The sequence below is a fragment of the Microcaecilia unicolor genome, chromosome 7, assembly GCF_901765095.1.
Source record: "Microcaecilia unicolor chromosome 7, aMicUni1.1, whole genome shotgun sequence".
Lineage (NCBI taxonomy): Eukaryota > Metazoa > Chordata > Amphibia > Gymnophiona > Siphonopidae > Microcaecilia > Microcaecilia unicolor.
The window spans coordinates 85,397,390-85,418,254 of NC_044037.1; the positions used below are offsets into that span (position 1 = coordinate 85,397,390).

A 20,865-nucleotide genomic window follows, 5' to 3' on the forward strand; every position below is an offset into this window, starting at 1 on the left:
TCCTGATGCCAGTGCGATGCTCGACATTGATGCCAACGCCTCTGACTGAGAAACCGGACTTGGCTCCAAAAATCCTCTCTTGTTGAAACTCTCTGGAAAGCTGGGTCCTCTTCTTCATGCAAAGACAGAGAACACATTGTCAGGCCCAAGACACTACAGACACCAAGAATGTGTGTTCTTCCCAGAGACTGTCCGACTGCACCGGGTGCAGCGTTTGAAGCCACAGGGAATCTTCGTGGACATGGATAGAAAAAACTTAATCAGCTAAATTAAATGACGCGATGGTGCCTAAAAAGGGGCAAGGCACAGAAAAGGAAAGGGAAAATCCTGGCCAAAGTCAGGGCCTAAAAACGGCCTGATGAAGATGGAAAAACAAAAATTAAAATCAGGCAAAAAAAAATAAATAAATAATGAAATTAAAGGGAAGGAAAATGGAAATTCCAACAGGAACACAATGAAGAAAATGAAAAAATAGCCAGTAGGCACAAAAAATAGCTCTCTAAGACCGAGCGAATGAGGATAGATGGTAAGAAAAAGCACCTTCTACTCACACAGAAAAAGCAGAACTGAGGAAACCGCATTCTCACAGTGGGCAGGAAGGCACTCGCACTCCAAAAAGCTTTTTTTTTTAGCTATAGCAAATGCCAGACCAGGCAACGCGGACTGGCGTCACCCACTTGTGAGAATTATAAGCCTGCATGTCCTCGGAGAAATAATGTTAGTATCCAACACTCTTCTTTTGTGGCTAAATATGAACATAAGATGTGCCATCATACTCTGTCAGGCCCAAGGTCCATCCCGTCCAGAATCCTGACTCCAACAGAAATACAACTCAGATCCCAAAGAGTAAATTCATTCCTTGTTGCTCATTCCCAGGGACAGACAATGACTTTCCTAGGTCTACCTAGGTAATAAGTTTATGGAATTTTCCTCATAGAAATTGTCCAAATCTCTTTTAAACTCTAGTGCTTTCACCATGCTTTTTGGCAACAAATTCCACAGTTTAATTGTACATTCAGGGCCCAAAGCTTACCGTGCTTGCAACATTTGTTTTAGAATGGTTGTAGCCAGTCTAAAGCAAATGTTATTTAGCGTCTAATAAAAGGGTTCTGCGTCCGTTTTACCATTCCCCATAGCAGTTACTGATAACCCTATGCAATGTATTACAAAATGCTCATCAGTATTAAAATGAAAATTCTGGCCAATGCACAGAGATTTCCGTGCACTGAGCGCCTACCTTCAATGTGCAACACTTAATGGCAGGTCTGAAGCTGCCATTAAGGTTTGCATAGTATCCCTGCTGGTCCAGCGGACTCTCTCCTGACTCCCCAGAACCAAAAAAATGCCCTCTCGAGCCCCTCCTTGCAACTAAAAAAAACTCCATGGTGGTCTAGTGACCCCCAACCCTCCCCTCCACATACTTTATAAGAGTTGGAGACAAGAGGGGAGGAGCAACGTCTACCTCCTCCCGCCTCTGGCCCGTCCTTCTCAAAATGGCATTACCAAGTCCCTGCCCGGAGTATCCTGGGATGTACAGGAAATGGCTAAAAACCATATAAGGAGCTTTCTTTCTCTTATTCTAATAAATAAATATGGTGCTCAGACCTCCCAGTGCATCCCAGGATGCTCTGGGCAGTGGCTGGGTGCTATTTTGAGAAGGGCAGGCCCAGAGGCAGGAGGAAGCAGATGTTGCTCCTGCCCTCCTGCCTCTTACAAGGTATGTGGAGGGGAGGGGTGGGGTTCACTAGACCACCATGGAGTTTTTGTTGAGTTGTGGGAGGGGAACTTGAGAGTCCACCAGGATTTTTTTTGGTTCGGGGGGGGGGGGGGCACATGGGTGAGGCAGAGGGGGTCCGCTGGACCATCACGGAGGTTTTAAAGGTTGAGTGGTGCCAGGAGAGGTCCGATCATCACTGGATATGACCGCAAGAGCTGTGCCTATCGCATAACTCTTATGGGCATGCACCAGGAATGCTCAGACCCTTTTACTGACCAATGCTCAAAGCTAACAGTGTGCATATAATTTGCATGGTGCTACTGTTGAGCATTGGTTAGTAATTCTGACTTGGTGCTTTTCTGGCGCTGTCCTCTACAACGCTGGAGTTCTTGTGCATTGGCGCCTCAGAGGGCAATTCTGGAAGCCTCTAATTAGGTGTCCTGAGGGTGCATGGTAGGAGCTTATTCTATAAATGAACTTGGGCACCTAGGTTCCGTTATAGAATACTAGCATAATCCAGTTTCAACATGTCTAATATTTAGGCGTGCACACTTATGCCAGGCATAGAGCTGGTGTAAGTGTTAAGTGCAAGCGCCTAAGTGCAGCAGCAACCTATGTAACTTACAGTATTACTGTAAATTATGCATGCATGTGGGAGCCCTGCTTATGCTCTGCCCCAGCGTATGCCCTACTTGCAAATACACATATCTAATATAATAATTTGCTCCTGCAACCTTCCAATGTGTCTCTCTGCGTTCGTAACCATCTCCTGACGTCACTGGCCCACACTAGAAGCCTGCTTGCCTGACATCAGGAGATGTTACTACTCCAAGCAGGGAGGCAGGAAGCGCGCGACCACAATAACGAAGAGAGGGCAGAGACGTTGATCTCGAGGAGCCGCTTCAGCTCTTGAACGACACTGACAGCTGAACGGCAGCGGCAAAAAAAGAAGAGCGGGAGCCGCTTCAGCCCTCGAACGACACTGACAGCTGAACGGCAGAGGCAAAAAAGAAGAGCGGGAGTCGCTTGAGCCCTAGAACGACAGTGAGAGATGAACGGCATCGGGCAACAACAGAGGGAGCCGCTTCAGCTTTTGAACGCCAGTGACAGCTGAACGGCAGTGGCCAACAACAGGAAAGGAAAGCATTGAACAAGACTGAGAGGCAAAGGACAGTGGCTATTTGCAAGCTGACAGGCCCCCATTCCCCCCTACAGCAAACCTGCCAGCGAGGGCAGTTGAGGACGTCCAAAATTTGGACATTTCTGTGACGGGGCAGTTGAGGACGTCCAAATTTTGGACGTTTCTGCAATGGACAGTTAAGGACGTCCAAAATTGGATGTTTCTATGAGAAAGGCGTCTTTCTCATAGAAACATCCAATTTTGGACGTCCTTAACTGTCCATTGCAGAAAAGTCCAAAATTTGGTCGTCCTCTCCTGCCCCCCCTTGAAATTTGGCCATCCCTGCAACTGATGGGAAAAGGGGGAATTGATGTGGGAGTGCCCACACACTGTCTCACACACACACTCATTATATACCCTGATTTTTGGTAATGGTTCTGTTAACAACATAATTGAAATTACATCATCATTATCCTAGCACCCATTTCATTTCTTTCAGAAACGGGCCTTTTTTACTAGTGTATTTATAGAATAGCACTTAGGTAGGTATGCTAGCATATATGCGCACATACATGCATATATGATAGTATTCAAACATTTAGCATGTGATACACATGAAACTGAGCATCTGGATTACAGAATTACACCTAATTTTATTCTCCATCCCTTTACAAATGATTCCTAAATTCTATTTATTTTTTGACCACTCCCAAACCATTTTCTGGATGATGACTCTTACTACAGAATCCAGCACTATTGGGACTATTTTTCCTTATACTTGCCCACATTGTGCTTTGTAAACCACCCAGAATAGTAGATGGTGTGGGGGTATAAATATGTTTAATAAAATAAATAAATAAAAATTAAAATAACTAAATAAAACTTCATCTGTCATGTAGCTGCCAGTTCCCCCAAGTCTGGTAAGGTCGGAGTGGAGGAGTAGCCTAGTGGTTAGTGCAGCGGACTTTGATCCAGGGGAACTGGGTTCGATTCCCACTGCAGCTCCTTGTGACTGTGGGCAAGTCACTTAACCCTCCATTGCCCCAGGTACAAAATAAGTACCTGTATATATGTAAACCGCTTTGAATGTAGTTGCAAAATACCACAGAAAGGCGGTATATCAAGTCCCATTTCCCTTCCTTCTGTAGTTCCTAATTGTCTGCTTGAGTTTTAATTACACCAAATATTTTTGTTTCATTTGCAAATCTGGGCATGTCACTCATTGCTCCGATTGCCAGATCGTTAATAAACGAACACTGGGTCCAGTGGAGTTTATTTTTGACACGAGAGCAGATCAACTGCACTGCAACCACCATAATTTGCTTGGAAATAGAGAGGCTCCATTGCACATGCTGAATTATAAAAATGAGCTATTATGTTAATCATTTAGCTAAATATTCACTCATTTTAATCTGCCACTCAGAGTGCTTTACATAGTTAGACATATAAGCTTAATTAGTTTGGTGTTCTGACTACATAAGTCACAGCTAGAACAACCTAAGTGGAGAGAGAGAATATCCGAGGCACAAGCCAAAATAGAATCTGCCCCTTCCTAGAACATATATGGACTCTGCAGAGAGGCAGCATACCAATGACAGCAGCGGTATGGACATATCATTAGTCTTGCTAGTATGTACCTGTTACTTTAACTTGTGATTCACAGAACACTGAAGTCAGAATATACCGATACTGTGCAAGACACTGACAGAATTTACAGATATTGCAGTAAGAAAATTCAATACTTAGGTGTCTAGGTTGACCCATTCTTTAATGCAAAATCTCGGGTAGAAAAAGTCATCAGTATGGTGTTTTTCAAATTAACACTTTTTAGAAGACTGAAGGATTATTTACCCTTTGAAATTTTTCAGTTGATAGTGCAAAGTACAGTAATGTACCAATGACTACTGTAATGCTGTGTTTTTGGGTATACCAAAGTATGTTTTGCGATCATTACACATAACATAGATGCTGTAGCTCTTGTTTTTAGGAATGAGACGATTTGAACATATTACTCCTATGCTTGTTTTGTTTGCACTGGCTTCCAATTGAGTTTAGGGTTTAATATAAATTATTTTATTAGTATTTAAGGTAATAACTGATAAGATTTGCCCTGCGACTGCAGCAAGTTTACATTTATATCAGCCATCTAGGGCCTTGAGGTCTGCTTTTTCTAATATGCTTGATGTTCCTTCCTTTAAGAGAATTTATCCTGATGAACACAGGAGGAACTCAATTTTTCACATTGCAGGCCCAAAGTTATGGAACTCTCTACCCTCAGAGATTCGTGCTTTTAGAAGCTTCTATGAGTTTAAAAAGGCCTTAAAAACTGTGTTGTTTCAATGGGTTTGAATGTCGGAAAGGAAGAACTGGGGCAGAGCCTTTATTTGCCTGGAAATGCTACTACTGTGTGATACAGTAGCACAAACCACTGACATATGAGCAGATAGACAGCTAGGTTGCATGTAAGTGGGCAGACAGTATTGGGTACACAAGATACCTTTTTATGTTCATTATTTTTAACTTGTATCTCAGAAGATATGAGATACTGACTAGCCTGAAACTTTGTATTGTAACTAGCACATCACACTAATTTAATACTAGTAAAAAGGCCCGTTTTTGACACATATGAAACAGGCGCTAGCAAGGTTTTCCTCGGCTCCCCTGCAGCCACCCATGTCCAGCGACCCTCCTCTCCCCCTGCAGCCACCCATGTCCAGCGACCCTCCTCTCCCCCTGCGCCCACTGCAGCCACCCATGTCCAGCGAACCTCCTCTCTCCCCTGCCCCCCCTCCAGCCACCCATGTCCAGCAACCCCCTGCCCCCCTGCAGCCACCCATGTCCAGCGACCCTCCTCTCTCCCCTGCCCCCCTCCAGCCACCCATGTCCAGTGACCCTCCTCTCCCCCTGCGCCCACTGCAGCTACCCATGTCCAGCGAACCTCCTCTCTCCCCTGCCCCCCCTCCAGCCACCCATGTCCAGCAACCCCCTGCCCCCCCTGCAGCCACCCATGTCCAGCGACCCTCCTCTCTTCCCTGCCCCCCTCCAGCCACCCATGTCCAGTGACCCTCCTCTCTCCCCTGCCCCCCTCCAGCCACCCATGTCCAGCGACCCTCCTCTGGACATGGATCAGCTGTGAGGCATGTTTTTTTTCTCCCCCGGGTTCTGAAGTTGACATCATAATGGCTACGGTGATGTCAGCCTGATCTACGGAGCCTAGCAGACCAACTTGGAATGAGCCACGGTCCCAGGCAAGTCAGAACACTGGAGGTGAGAATTATTATATAGGATTGTAAACTCCACCTCTAAGAGCCAGCCACACCCTACTTTACCTTTGCTTTGTAATCAAATGGCCAATACCGCAGATATGGCTCTCTTTCAAAGGAACAAGGGCGCCATAGAAGATGGGGCAATAAAAGGGAGGAAGACAGGTGGGGAAACTATCAAAGGTATGGGGAAATAAAGTAGCTTTTCTAATCTTTGCAATCAGAACAAACTGTCAAATGATACATAAAGGAAACAAAAATGTAAACAAATGTTTTTATATTTTTTCTTCTAGTGATCCACAAACTACAACAGCACAAGATAAACATCAGGTAAGTGTTCTTAAGTTTAACCTTTAAGCATTAACCCAAAGTTGACAACAATATATCATTACAAAGGATTGATACTTTGTGTCAACACCTCTCTCCACAGGTGGGATAACAGGACCTCGAGTAAGCAAAACCGTTTCCTTTTTATATATGTCTCTCTGTTTGTCCCACTCTTTTCCCTTTATTTATATTGTCTGTCATCTCTGTCACAGGATGCCTCACCAATCTGTCTTCGTTTCTTCTGTCTTCACCTTTCTCGTAATGTTGGAGCTCTCTTACCTCTGGATTTTCACTGGGGGGTACCAAATGAAAAGTAAGGAAAACCCTACACCTATACTGTATGCATTCAAAAAAAATTTTCTTTTCTTTTTACTGTCCCTAAAACTATCTGTTGGAAAATAAAGCTTAATTTGAGTCCCTGTTAGCCCACCCACAGAGAATACCACATTCAACTCACACATAGAAGTTTTCTGCCTATCTGCTCCTCACTGTTCCAACAGTGTAAATGCTGTCCCTCAGCAACCAGCCCCTTCTCTCTCCATCCAGTATTTCTCCCCATTGTCCGCTCTTTCCCCATCCAGCATTTCTCCCCTTGCCATCTCCATCCAGCATCTCTCTCCTTGCCCCTTCTCTCCCCATCAGCATTTCTTCCCTTCCCCCTCTCTCCCATCCTGCATTTTTCCCCTTTGTCCCCTCTTTCCCCATCCAGCATTTAACCCTTGCCCTTGCTTTCCCCATCCAGCATCTCTCCCCTTGTCCCCTCCCCTCCCCATCCAGTATTTCTCCCCTTGTCCCCTCCTCCCCCTATCCAGTATTTCTCCTCATCCTCTTCTCCTCCCCATCCAGTATTTCTCCCCTTGTCCCCTTCTCCTCCCCATCCAATATTTCTCCCCTTGTCCCTTCTCCTCCCAATCCAATATTTCTCCCCCTGTCCCCTCCCCTCCCCATCCAGTATTTCTCCCCTGTCCCCTCTCCTCCCCCATCCAGTATTTCTCCCCCTACCTCCTGTCACCCCATCCAGCAACTCCAGCTGCAGCGGTGATAAAAATCAAGAAAAAGGCGTGTAGCCACAATGCTCAGATGCGAACTGTCGGCTCTGCCGATCCTCTACCCTTCTGACATCAACTTCCTGTTCCAGGGCAGGGGGATCAGCAGAGACAACAGCATATGTCCTAGCACTGCAGCCAATCGTCTGCTACTCCTTCAATGCTGTGCCCGCAGCACTGCTGTTGCTTATAGGAAAAGCAGCTGTGTGGCCGTGGGAGATGAGCGGGGAAGGGGAAAAAGGTGCCGGTACACTGTACCAGTGTGTACCAGCACAAAAAAAAGCACTGGTTTCATCAAGTCCAACTTCCGGTTTTCAACAATGGTCAGATTGGTCAAATGGAAAAACCTGGCAGACTTGGATAACTCCACTATTTATTTAGCATATAATTATTTGGAAAGGACAAAAATTAACTGAACATAATATAATTCTGTATGGATCCATGTTGCAACCACATCTCGAGTACTGTGTGCAGTTCTGGTAGTGCAGAATGGCTAAAGAAGTTAGAGTAGAAAACAGAGTAATGACAGAGATGTACAAAATCATAAGTGGTGCATAACAGGTCACTAGGGAACTGTTAACCCTTTCAAATAGCAGGGCTAGGGGACACTCCATTAGACTCACTGGTAGTAGATCTCAAATTTTAGAAGGAATTATTTTCCAGGAGTGCACAATTAAGCTATGGAATTTGTTGCCAAAGGACGTAGTCAAGGCTAATAGCACAGCTGGATTTGAAAATGATTTGGACAACTTTCTGAAGGACAGGCCAATTTAAAGTTAGCAGTCAGAGAGACACCTCAAACTTTTGGAATGAGCAAAAGAGAATGGATCTCCACATTAGATCTACCTGGGACTTCCAAATAACTCATACAGGCCACTGTCTCATATGACGCTGGGCTTGACACACCACTGGTCTCACTCAGTATAGCAATTCTTATGTGGTGATCTTATAAAGGCCAGAATCCCTACAGGAATCTAGGTGAATAAAAAATGGTAAAGTTTTTTTATTTGAGTGCACAGAATAGGGCATTTCTTTGGTTAACTAGCCATACCAACTCTTCCATTAAAACTTGAACAATTGCTTTCAACTGCAATGGTCCAACCTCCTCCAACTTCCCACCTAAGATGACCCTCTTCCACATCTCACCTTCATGCCAAATGTGAACACGGTGATAACCAGCTTCAGGATCAGGGCCAGTGCTAGCTGCCACATGGCTACGTAGACTCCCTTGCCAGCTGGTCTGTCAGGCAGGACGTCACCCTTGGTGCTGTTAAAGACATTCACATAATCACATAGCTTTGATGAGTCCAGTAGCCCACAGTCATTGAACAGCTCGGAGATGAGTTCCCCGGTGCTGATGCGGGTATAGTCATTAGGAAATGCCAGTATAGCTGTAATGGCAGTCACCAGCAAAACTTCAAGCACTGGGTACTTGCCCAATTTAGTAGTCTTGCGTTTCCTGCACCAGGCAATGTTGGCACGAATGAAGAAGGCACCCCACAAGCCACCAAATATTCCTAAAAGGATGAATGGCACCAGCTCAAGTAGGTGCCAGGGTGCATGGAATTCCACATAGAAGAGAACCAAGCGGCTGTTTCCAAAGGGATTGATAGAACGCAAAGTGAAAGCAGCGATCAGAGCAGCAAAAAAAGACCTCCAAAGTGTCTTAAGAGGAAAATAATAACTCACCTTAAAAGAAAGAAAGAAAAGATTACATTAACAGACATTCCAGGAGTGAGATTTACTTATGGGATATGCATTTATATGGATCTGTGGGTCCTAGAACACAGGAGTGGAGGAGTGGCCAAGTGGTTAGACCACCGGTCTTGCAATCTAGAGGTGGCCAGTTCAAATCCCACTGCTGCTCCTTTTGATCTTGGGCAAGTCACTTAACCCTCCATTGCCTCAGATAGCCCTCCTGGGACAGAGAAATATCCAGAGTACCTGAATGTAACTCACCTTGAGCTATTACTGAAAAAGGTGTGAGCAAAATCTAAATAAATAATGACCAGTCAGAGCAGAATGATCACACTATAAATAAGAAATGTAGTTGCACAAGTGAAGGGTAATTCTTTATCAGGATGCCCATATTTACAAGTCACTTGAGTGCCTAAATATACAGAATACCGTCACTTTTTTAAATATGTGCATAAATGGCAACAAAGCAACTAAGCATGTAAATGCAAAAGGGAGGAGGCATTCATATAGGTAGAGCACAAGGAGAATGGACAGTGTTGCCATTTACAAAATACTGTTAAGTTATGCACACCCTTGCTGAAAAGTTAGGCACCCACAGTTACACAAGGTCTACGGCTGGTGTAACTACGGATGCATAATGTAAGGCAGGCCGATGCCAAGTTACCCAAATATTCTATTCTATAAACCAGGCAACCAGATGTGTTATAGAACAGGTTCTCACCACATAGCATCAGGGTGCCATGCCTATTTTTCCTTCATAGGATTTCACACTATCACTCAATGCCAGTTGCTACATGACAATGAGAAACTGAAACATTTAAAACAAAGAGAACTTACTTACAGTACCTGTAGCAGGTATTCTCTGAGGACAGCAGGCCTTATATTCTCACAAGTTGGTAATGTGGCGCTGCATTGCCAAGTCTGGGCTTTATAACAAGCCATAAGAGCTTTTGTGGAGCGCAAGAAATGCTCCATCGCGCATGCACGGGTGCCTTCCTGCCCGCCACTAGTGCGTAGCTACCGCAGTTAAATACTACTACAAGAAAAAATAAAAATAGAAGACAACTCCTAGGGTAGGTGGGAGGGTTTGTGAAAATATAAGCCCTGCTGTCCTCAGAGACTACCTGCTACAGGTAGTAACTTCGCTTTCTCCGAAGACAAGCAGGTCATTAATTCTCACAAGTGGGGTATCCCTAGCATCCAAGTTCACAAAAAACAACACTGGTCAATTGGACCTCGCAACGGCGAGGACATAACTTAGATCAACCTGAAACTATATACAAACTGAGTAAGAGTGAGCCTGGAACAGAATAAAGCGGGTCTGAGGGGGAGGGGTGGAGCTGGATTCTAGACCCCAAACAGATTCTGCAACACTGTCTGTCCGAACCAACTTTCGTGTTGGGTATCCTGCTCGAGGCACTAATGAGATGTGAATGTGTGGACTGAAGAACTCGTCGCAGCCTTGCAAATTTCTTCAAAGGAAGATGACCTCAAGTGGGCTACTAATGCAGCCATGGCTTTGGCATTATGAGGCTTGACATGACCCTCCAGTGTCAGCCCAGCCTGGGCATAAGTGAAAGAAATGCAATCTTCCAACTAATTAGAGATTGTGTGTTTCCCGATGGCAACCCCCATCCTGTTGGGATCAAAAGAAACAAAAAGCTGGGTGGACTGTCTGTGGGGTCGTGTCCACTCCATGTAGTAAGCTAAAGTTTGCTTGCAGTCCAAGGTGCTCTCGCCAGGTTGGGCATGAGGGTGGGGAAAGAATGTTGGCAAGACAAATCGACTGGTTCAGATGGAACTCCAACACAACCTTTGGCAGGAACATAGGGTGTGTGTGGAGGACAACTCAGTTGTGATGAAACTTAGTATAAGGTGCATCCCCTACTAAAGCCTGCAGCTCATTGAATCTATGAGCTGAAGTAACAGCCACCAAGAAAATGGCCTTCCAGGTCAAGTACTTCAGATGGTAGGAAATCAGTGGCTCCAAAGGAGTGCTCATCAGCTGGGTGAGAATGACATTGAGGTCCCATGACCAGGCAGAGGTTTGACAGAGGGCTTTGACAAAAGCAAACCTCTCATGAAGCGAATAACTAGAGGTTGTCCAGAGATAGGCTTACCCTCTACACACTGATAAGTACTAATTGCACTGAGGTGAACTCTTTTGGAGTTGGTCTTGAGACCAGACTCAGAAAGGTGTAAAAGGTATTAAAGCAGAGACTGTGTAGGACAGTAAACAGGATCTAAGGCCTTGCCCTCACACCAGACTGCAAACCACCTCCATTTGAAAGAATAACACCTCTTAGTAGAATCTTTCCTGGAAGCCAGTGACTCAGGACACACCCTCTGACAGACCAAGAGAAGCAAATTCTAGGCTCTCAACATGCAGGCCATGAGGGCCAGAGACTGAAAGTTGGCATTCAGAAGAGACCCCTCATTCTGCGTGATAAGGATCGAGAAACACTCCGATCTCCACGATTCTTCGGAGGATAACTCCAGAAGAGGGAACCAGATCTGCCGAGGCCAGTAAGGCACAATTAAGATCATGGTCCCGTGGTCTTGCTCTAGTTTCAGCAGAGTCTTCCCCACAAGAGGAATGGGAGGATACGCATACAGAAGACCTGACCCCCAATGCAGGAGGAAGGCTTCTGGCGCTAGTCTGTCATAGGCCTGAAGCAGAACTGAGGGACTTTGTTATTCAGTTAAGTGGCAAAGAGGACAACTGAGGGGGTGCCCCACTCTTGGAAGATCTTGTGTGCAAAGCCCATACTGAAGGACGATTCGTGCAATTGCATAAACCTGCTCAGTCTGTTGGCCATGCTGGTGTTTTTGCCTGCCAGATAAGTGGCTTGAAGGAACATGCCATGTTGGAGAGCCCAGAACCCCATCCAGACAACTTCCTGACACAGAAGGCGTGATCCAGTGCCCCCCTGCTTGTTGGTGTAATACACTGCAACCTGGTTGTCTGTTTGAATGAGTACAATTTGATTGGACAGCCGATCTCTGAAAGCCTTTAGAGCATTCCAGAAGATTGATCTGAAGACCTGTTTCTTGGAGGGACCATGCTCCTTGACTGTGAAGCCTGTCTACATGAGCTCCCTAACTGAGGAAAGATGCATCCGTTGTCAGCACTTTTTGTGGCTGAGGAATTTGGAATGGAAGTCCCAGGGTCAAACTGGATCGAACAGTCCACCAGAGCTGAGAGTGAACAAGGTCTGGATACACTCGGATGACATCTTCCAGTTCTCCCATTGCCTGGTACCACTGGGAGGCTAGGGTCCATTGGGCTGATCTCATGTGAAGGCGTCGTGGGTGTCACAAACTGTGGAAGCCATGTGGTCCAACAGCCTGAGGCTCAAACCTGAGAGGCCAATGCTACTAAAGTGTCCACCCTCGGCCCTGGGAGGAAGGCTTGAACCTTCTGCGTATCGAGCAGGGCTCCAATGAATTCCAATTATTGAACAGGGTGAAGATGGGACTTGGGGTAGTTTATAACGAACCCTAGTATTTCTAGCACCTGAAAAGTTTTCTGCATGGATTCCCGAGCACCGTCCTCAGATATGCTCTTCACCAGCCAATCAATCATTGAGGTAAGGGAACACAAGGGCTCCAAGTCTGCGTAGCTGTGACTACCGCTAGACGTTTGGTAAAGACACTGGGAGCTGATGCGAGGCCAAAAGGCAACACGCGGTACTGGTAGTGATGTGTTCCCAGCTGAAATCAAAGATATTTCCGGTGGGCTGGAAGTATCGGGATGTGAGTATATGAACCCTTTAAGTCCAGACAGCATAGCCAATCATTTTCTTGAATCATAGGAAGAAGGGTGCCTAGGGAAACCATCCCGAACCTTTCTTTGACCAGGAATTTGTTCAGGGCCCTTAGGTCTAAGATGAGACACATCCCCCCCCCCCCCTCCCCGGTCTTCTTTTGGATGAGGAAATACCAGGAATAGAATTCCTGCCCTTCTTTCCGTGGTGGAATGGGATCAATAGCATGGGCCTGTAGAAGGGCGGAGAGATCCTCTGCAAGTACTGAGCTGAAGTAATGAGCTCTTGGTGGGCAATTTGGAGGTTTTCAAATCCAATTTAGTGCATATCCGAGATGGACTATTTGGCAAACCCACTGGTCAGAGGGGATAAGGGGCCACTTTTCTTGGAAAAACTTCAGCCACCCCCTGACCAGGAGGTCGTCTGGTAAGGACACTGACAGCGGCTAGGCTCTGCTGGAGCCAGTCAAAAGCCTGCCCTTGCTTAGACCAGGGAGCAACAGGGGCTTTAGGCGCACACTGTTGATAAGAACGAGCACACTGGAGCTGAGCCTGAGCAGGCTGGGGAGAAAAAGTGACGCACCTACGTCTCTGTGAGTAGTAGGCACCCCTCTTTGACTTGCCAAAAAACCTCCTGAGGAGGCTGGTGAAGAAGACGCCCGGTGGGAGAGAGAAGAGATGGTAACTTTTTGATTTGGTCAGCTGCCTCCTCAACCTTCTCTCTAAAAAGGTTACCCCCCCCCCCCCCCCCCCACAGCATGGGACATCCGCCAACATCCGCTTAACCTACCGTTCCAAGTCAGAAACATACAGCCATGAGAGTCTGTGCATTGCTATACTTTGAGCAGAGATCCTGGAAGCCATGTTGAAAGTGTCATAGGTGCCCCTGCCCAAGAATTTTCGACATACCTTCTGCTGCTTGGCCAACTGGCGCCCTGACTCAGCCAGCTCCATCAACTTGCGCACCGAGTTCCGCAAATAGCAGCTCAGAAACAGCTGGTACAATTGTATACTGGACACAAACATTGAGGTCTGGAACATCTTCTTCCCAAAAGTGTCCCAGGTCCTAACTCCTCTGTCTGGGGGCGCCGAGGCATAATCTCTAGAACTTCTGGCTCTTTTGAGAGCGGACTCCACCACCATGGAGTTGTGAGGCAACCAAGGCCTATCAAAACCAGATGTACTGTGGATCCAGTATTGGGTGTCAATCTTCTTGGGCATGACAGGGACCAACAGAGGGGACTCCCAGTTCCAACTGAGGACTTCCTTGAGTACCTCATGGAGAGTGACAGTCACAGCCTCCCTAGGAGGAGATGTGTAGTCCAGGACCTTGAGCATCTTAGCCATGGGCTCACCCTCCACTTCCAAATGTAATGGAATAGCCTCAGCCATTTCCTTTACAAAAGAAGGAAATGAAAGGGAGGGGAGGGTTCAGAGAGGATACCATTGGACTCATCTGAGAAGAAGTACCGTAGATCCTCCTATGATTCCCATGAGCGTTCCTCATTGGTGTCAGTCAGAAACTCCTTATGGGAGGGCTGTTGCTGAACCTGTTTCGACTTTGAGGAGCTTAGTCCCCGACAGGGGTGTTGAGGAGTTAGATCCCTCCTCGACCCCGTCGAAGCTTCCTCCACTGATGCCGAGGGTGTACCGGCTTGGGTGGCAGTCGACACCAGGGCCGCACCGTAGGCTGAAGGCCAGGTGGGACCGCAGCAGGCTGGACAGTAGGCGTAAGTACCCCCGACACCGATGCACAATGCTGCAAGACACCATCCAGCAGCACAGGGAGCAAGGCCTGGATACGCTCATTGAGGGCCGACACTGGAAAAAGGCTGGGGTGTTGGCTCCAAGACAGGCTGCAGAACAGATGGGGCCGAGACAGGAGTTGGGTCTTCGCTGCCTGGAGACAGGCACACTGGCACCTCCTGGATAGAGGAGGAGAGATTCTCCCGGTGCTGACGCTTCTCTGGTGCCGAGTCCCTTGACGCCCTGGGGCTCCCGGCACCATGCGACGAGGATGACCAATGCCAAAGCTCGGTGTCAGGACTCCTCGGAGTCGACAAGGATGACGTCGAATCCTCACGTCACCTCGGGATTGGTTCCGATGCCGGCCAGTCCCGGGGGCCCTGCCCAGCAGTTGGTATCAAGACAGGTGGAGACTCACTCGACAAACTACTGCTCCCAGTGTCTCGAGGCAGCCATAGGGACCGATGCTGTCTTCGATGTCAACACCACCGACATTGATGTCAATGTCGAGGACCCGGACTTGGCTCCAAAACTCTTTTCTCGTTGAGCCTCTCTGGACAGTTAAGTCCTTTTCTTCCTATGAAGACAAAGGACACAATAGCAGGGCTATGGTAGTGCCCTAGACACTGACAACACCAAGAATAGGTGTCCATGCCAGAGATTGTCCGACTGCACCGGGTACAGCGCTTAAAGCCACTGGGAGCTCTAGAGGACATGGACGGAAAGACTTCCGATGCTAAATCAAAAGACACAATGGTGCCTAAAAAAAGGGGCAAGGCACCAGGGAAAAAAAAGACGAGAAAGACCCAACCAGAGACTAGGCTTAAATGCCACCTAGCGGAAGAAAAATAAAGAAAACAAAAATTTGACAAAATAAACTAAAAAAGTATGGGAAGAGAAGGAAAAACAAATACCCAAAAAGGCACAGCGAAAAACCGCTGAAAGGCACCAAAAATAAAGCTCTTCAGACCGGGCGTGAAGAGAAGTCACAAACACAGTCTTCTCCTCACCACGGTAAAAAAAAGAACTGTGGTAGCCATGCAAAAGCAACGGGTGGGAAGGCACCCGTGCATGTGTGGTGAAGCGTATCTCATACTTCACAAAAGCTCTTATGGTTCTTCATAAAGCCCAGACTGGGCAACACATCGCCGCATTACCCACTTATGAGAATTAGTGCCATGCTTGTCCTCGGAGAAGCAGAAGTATCTCCCAAACAACAAAACACAAAAGTGTAGATAAGAAAAAAAGTAGGGGGTAGGTCAAATGTGTATCCAAACAGTGGATTTATTTAAAAAAATACAAAACCTAAAAACAGACGACACAGTTCTGCATTCAGTGCCTTTAGCGCCTGTCTCGGGAGTCAATCAAATACTCTCAGCTAATGATGGTAATAACAAATAATAGGCTAAGACATCAAAAAGTACTGCATAAACAACTTAGTCAATAATAGAATCACCAAGCAAAGCAAAAACGTCCAAATGCCACTTTATGCAATTTTCTAGATGTTTTTTTCTTTAGAAAATGAGCTCCATAGTCTTCCTTAAAAAAATTCAGAAGACTCTCTTAGACAAGTCTCTAGCATCAGCAGCTTTCCTTCAGCTTATGTAATGTCTAGAGTTGCATTACATCTGCTAGCACTATAGAAATCATAGAGTTAACCACTGTTGTGTTCTAGTCTACCCTGGCTGGGAAGCAAGCACATTCTAGCACTAAACATTTCTACAGAGATCACATATTGCACAGAACATTATAATCATGCTTCCGAGTGCGTGTCTAATAACTAACTGTGCTGTTACCTCTTCAAGGCTAAACAAAACGCCACCAATTGGTGCGCCAAAAGCCACGGAGACTCCAGCTGCAGCGGCTGCAGATAAAACCTAGTGGGAAAAAAAACCACAGCCATTTCAGAGCAAGGACATTTTACCCTGTGAATATAAATCAGATTGTGATGAAAGCATCACACAGTCAAGCACCGTAATTTCCTCATGACTCTAGAGGACTCCCATAAAATCAGGAAAAGAATCTATTGTAGTGAAAAAATTTATTTGGAATTTTGTGAATCAGCAAATCAAATTCTTAAAGTCATGGACTACCTGAGGTTTTTTTTTTAATAGTCTTAATATTTCCCAATTCCACTTTTTTAGGAATTCTGTGGTACAGAAGAGCCATAAACCTCAGTTTGTGCAGCAATATGCAAAGTACATTCACAATACCAGGGACATGGACACTCAGTTTTCTCCCCCATCAGTCAAGAATGATTACGTGTAGTGCTTTTACCTCTCTGCGTTTGGCCTCATTCTTACGGTATTTGGTGAAGAGGTGGCAAAGAATATTCCCACAGCAACAGGCCACATGCAACAAAGGGCCCTCTTTCCCCAAGCTGAGGCCAGAGGATACTGCCAATACCAAAGTAACAGTCTTGATAAGGAGGGTCCACTTTCCTAAATAGCCCCTAATGATGAAACCACTCAAAATGGTTTTGATCTGGAATGCAAAGAGGATAACAACTGATTAGAAATCACTCAATCAGTAAGACAGGCAGAAGGATGGCACTGAATGAATTTAAACTCCCTTTCACCCTTACAAAGTAGCACCACACAAAGTCCAAATCTCCTAAAGTAAGTGGCTGGCTACATGGAATTTGAAAATATATATTACAGTAGATAAACTAACATGCTAAAAAGGATGGAAATATACGGGGTCGATATTCAAAGTGATTTAAACAGCCAGAAATGGTTCCTGGTTGTTTAAATCACTTCTCTAGGGCCAAGCACTTCATTTCAGACAGTCAGTCATACGGTTTGAAGTCTCAAGGTATGAACTGTAAAATCACACCTCTTATTGCAAGTCTTAGACCCCAACAGCAGCCTGAGATAAAACATTTAAGCTCTGTACCAGTAGTTGAGCTGTATGGAGGGGTGGAACTAATTATTTGTTGGGGTTTTTTGTTTTTTTTATAAGACATTTCAGCATCATTTTACACAGTCATTCAGTCCTTCTGGGGAGGCTCTGTAATTTTGGTAGCTTGGGTTTACTGTTAGATTGGTTTTGATCATATTTGAGTGGTAGAAAACTAGAAGTGATATTACTCAATATCTATTTAATACCATTATGTTGAAAATTGAAAGAACTGGATGTGAATTATAGGATTTACACAAATGATGTCCAATTTTTTTTTTCATTTGATACAGCATTTGATGGAGTGATTGAGCATTTGAGATCAGTTTTTTTTTTTACTCTCTCTCAATGGATGACTGATAACAAGACTATCCTCCCTGTTTACCAAGCTCTGCTAGCGGCTGGCAGTGTGGGAATGCAACTTAGTAAACAGGGGGTATATTTTTAGACACAGCTATCACTTCAGTTTTTGCAGTATTTAATGTTAATCATCAACTTGCCAGATAAAGTGGAATTAAATGGATATCAAAATCCCAATTGTACAATAGATGAAGAATCTCAGTATCTTGTTGAACTCTTGAGTTGACCTTTTCTCAGCAAATATGCTCAGTGATTAGATATTTCTTTTAAGTTTTGTCTGCTGAAAAAGGTGAAACCACCTGCTCCAATAGAAAATGTTAGGATTGTGGTCCAGGCTATTACTACTACTACTACTACTATTTAATATTTCTATAGCGCTACAAGGTGTACGCAACGCTGCACAAACATAGAAGAAAGACAGTCCCTGCTCAAAGAGCTTACAATCTAGTAGACAAAAAATAAAGCAAACAAATCATATGTGTAGAGGAAAGAGGAGGGTAGGTGGAGGCGAGTGGATACAAGTGGTTACGAGTCAAAAGCAACGTTAAAGAGGTGGGCTTCCAATCTAGATTTAAAGATGGTCAAGGATGGGGCAAGACGTAGGGGCTCAGGAAGTATATTCCAAGCGTAGGGCGCAGCAAGACAGAAGGAGCGAAGTCTGGAGTTGGCAGTAGCGGAGAAGGGAACAGATAAGAAGGATTTATCCAGGGAACGGAGTGCACGGGAAGGGGTGTAGGGAAGGACGAGTGTGGAGAGATACTGGGGAGCAGCAGAGTGAGTACATTTATAGGTTAGTAGAAGAAGTTTGAACAGGATGCAAAAACGGATAGGGAGCCAGTGAAGCGACTTGAGGAGAGGGGTAGTATGAGTAAAGCGACCCTGGCAGAAGACGAGACGGGCAGCAGAGTTTTGAACCGACTGGACAGGGGAGAGGTGACTAAGTGGGAGGCCAGCAAGAAGCAGATTGCAGTAGTCCAAACGAGAGGTGACAAGGGTGTGGATGAGGGTTTTGGTAGAGTGCTCAGAAAGAAAGGGGCGGATTTTACAGATGTTGTAAAGAAAGAAACGACAGGTCTTGGCGATCTGCTGGATATGAGCAGAGAAGGTGAGAGAAGAGTCAAAGATGACCCCAAGGTTTCGAGCTGAGGAGACAGGGAGAATGAGAGTGCCATCAACAGAAATAGAAAATGGGGGGATCGGGGAGGTGGGTTTGGGGGGAAAAATGAGAAGCTCGGTTTTGGTCATATTTAATTTCAGGTGGCGTTGAGACATCCAGACAGCAATGTCAGACAAGCACGCTGAAACTTTGGTTTGGATGCAAGGTGAGATATCAGGGGTAGAAAGGTAGATTTGGGAGTCATCAGCATAGATATGGTAGGAAAAGCCATGGGATGAGATTAATGAACAAAGGGAAGAAGTGTGGATAGAAAAGAGGAGGGGACCAAGAACAGAACCCTGAGGTATGCCGACAGGCAGAGGGATAGAAGTAGAAGAGGATCCACCAGAGTGAACACTAAAGGTGCGGAGGGAGAGGTAGGAAGAGAACCAGGAAAAGACAGAGCCCTGGAATCCAAGTGAGGACAGGGTATCGAGAAGTATGCTGTGATCGACAGTGTCAAAAGCAGCGGAAAGATCAAGAAGAATAAGGATGGAATATTGACCTCTGGATTTAGCCAGTAATAGGTCACTGGAGACTTTAGTAAGCGCAGTTTCGGTTGAGTGGAGAGGGCGAAAACCAGATTGTAGTGGGTCAAGAATAACATGTGAGGAAAGAAAATCAAGGCAGCAGCGGTGCACGCTCAAGTTATTTGGAGAGAAAAGGAAGGAGGGAGATGGGTCGGTAATTAGAGGGACAAGTAGGGTCGAGTGAAGGCTTCTTAAGGAGAGGTGTGACTACAGCATGTTTAAAGGCAGCAGGGACAGTCGCAGTGGAAAGTGAGAGGTTGAGAATGTGACAGATAAAAGGAATAAGAGCAGGAGAGATGGCATTAAGAAGGTGGGTGGGAATGGGATCAGAGGAACAGGTGGACATTTGCAATTCTTTATATCTTGCAATCAATGTAACTGCTATGAAATCATGACAGATAATACAAAATGCTGCTGGCAAGGTTGACTTGTGGTGTATCGTGTTTTTAGTCTGTCACCTCATTATTTTTTTATTTAGCACATTTATACCCCACCTTTTCCCACATGTGTGCAGGCTCAAAGTGGCTTACAATGTACTGATAAGGCTATCGCCAGACCAGTGGTTATTCAAATACAATTAAATTAGATCGGATAGAAGGGACAAGGTAAAAAAAGAAATAAGGGTAAGGGAAATAGAGTCCAAAATGGTCCATGGATATGTTATTCTGAAGGACTTTCGGTAAGATGTTGAGTCCTTGGAGTAGGCTTTCCGAGATAGGCTTGTCTTAGGTAGCTTCCTGATGCTGAGATGGTATGAGTAGTTTGAACAGCTTTTGGCAGGGCTGTAAATAATACCCATCCAGACCAGTTGATAAAAACGTGCTGCGATCAGAATCTTGTTTGGCAGTAAGAGATGTGAATTGTCCGAACAGACCACGTCAGCCTTGCACGACGATTTTGGCTGCCTTCAACTGCTTTCTGTCGCAAGGCCGGCCAAAGTTCAAAGGGGCGTGTCGGCAGGGTACCGAAGGCGGGACAGGGGCGTGGTTACGAGATGGCCGGCTTCGGACGATAATGGAAGAAAGAAGGCCGGCTCTGACAAGAACTTGGCCGGCTTTACTTGGTCCATTTATTTTTAGGACCAAGCCTCAAAAAAGTGCCCCAACTGACCAGATGGCCATTGGAGGGAATCGGGGATCACCTCCCCTTACTCACCCAGGGTCACCAACCCCCTCCCACCAAAAAATAAATAAACATTTTTGTGCCAGCCTCTATGCCAGCCTCAAATGTCATACCCA

The 20,865-nt window shown here is 45.7% G+C and overlaps 1 protein-coding gene across 4 annotated transcripts in view; it reads right to left on the reverse strand.

The window, feature by feature from the left end:
- Nucleotides 1-20,865, reverse strand: part of CLCN5 (chloride voltage-gated channel 5) — a 145,116-nt gene that overhangs the window by 10,470 nt on the left and 113,781 nt on the right. For all 4 annotated transcript variants that reach the window (XM_030209374.1, XM_030209375.1, XM_030209376.1 and 1 more), the window contains 3 exons: nt 16,961-17,167; nt 16,480-16,560; nt 8,620-9,162 (listed from right to left, as the gene is read on the reverse strand). In XM_030209374.1, coding sequence (XP_030065234.1) covers nt 8,620-9,162; nt 16,480-16,560; nt 16,961-17,167 — 831 coding nt within the window. The remainder of the gene's footprint in view (nt 1-8,619; nt 9,163-16,479; nt 16,561-16,960; nt 17,168-20,865) is intronic.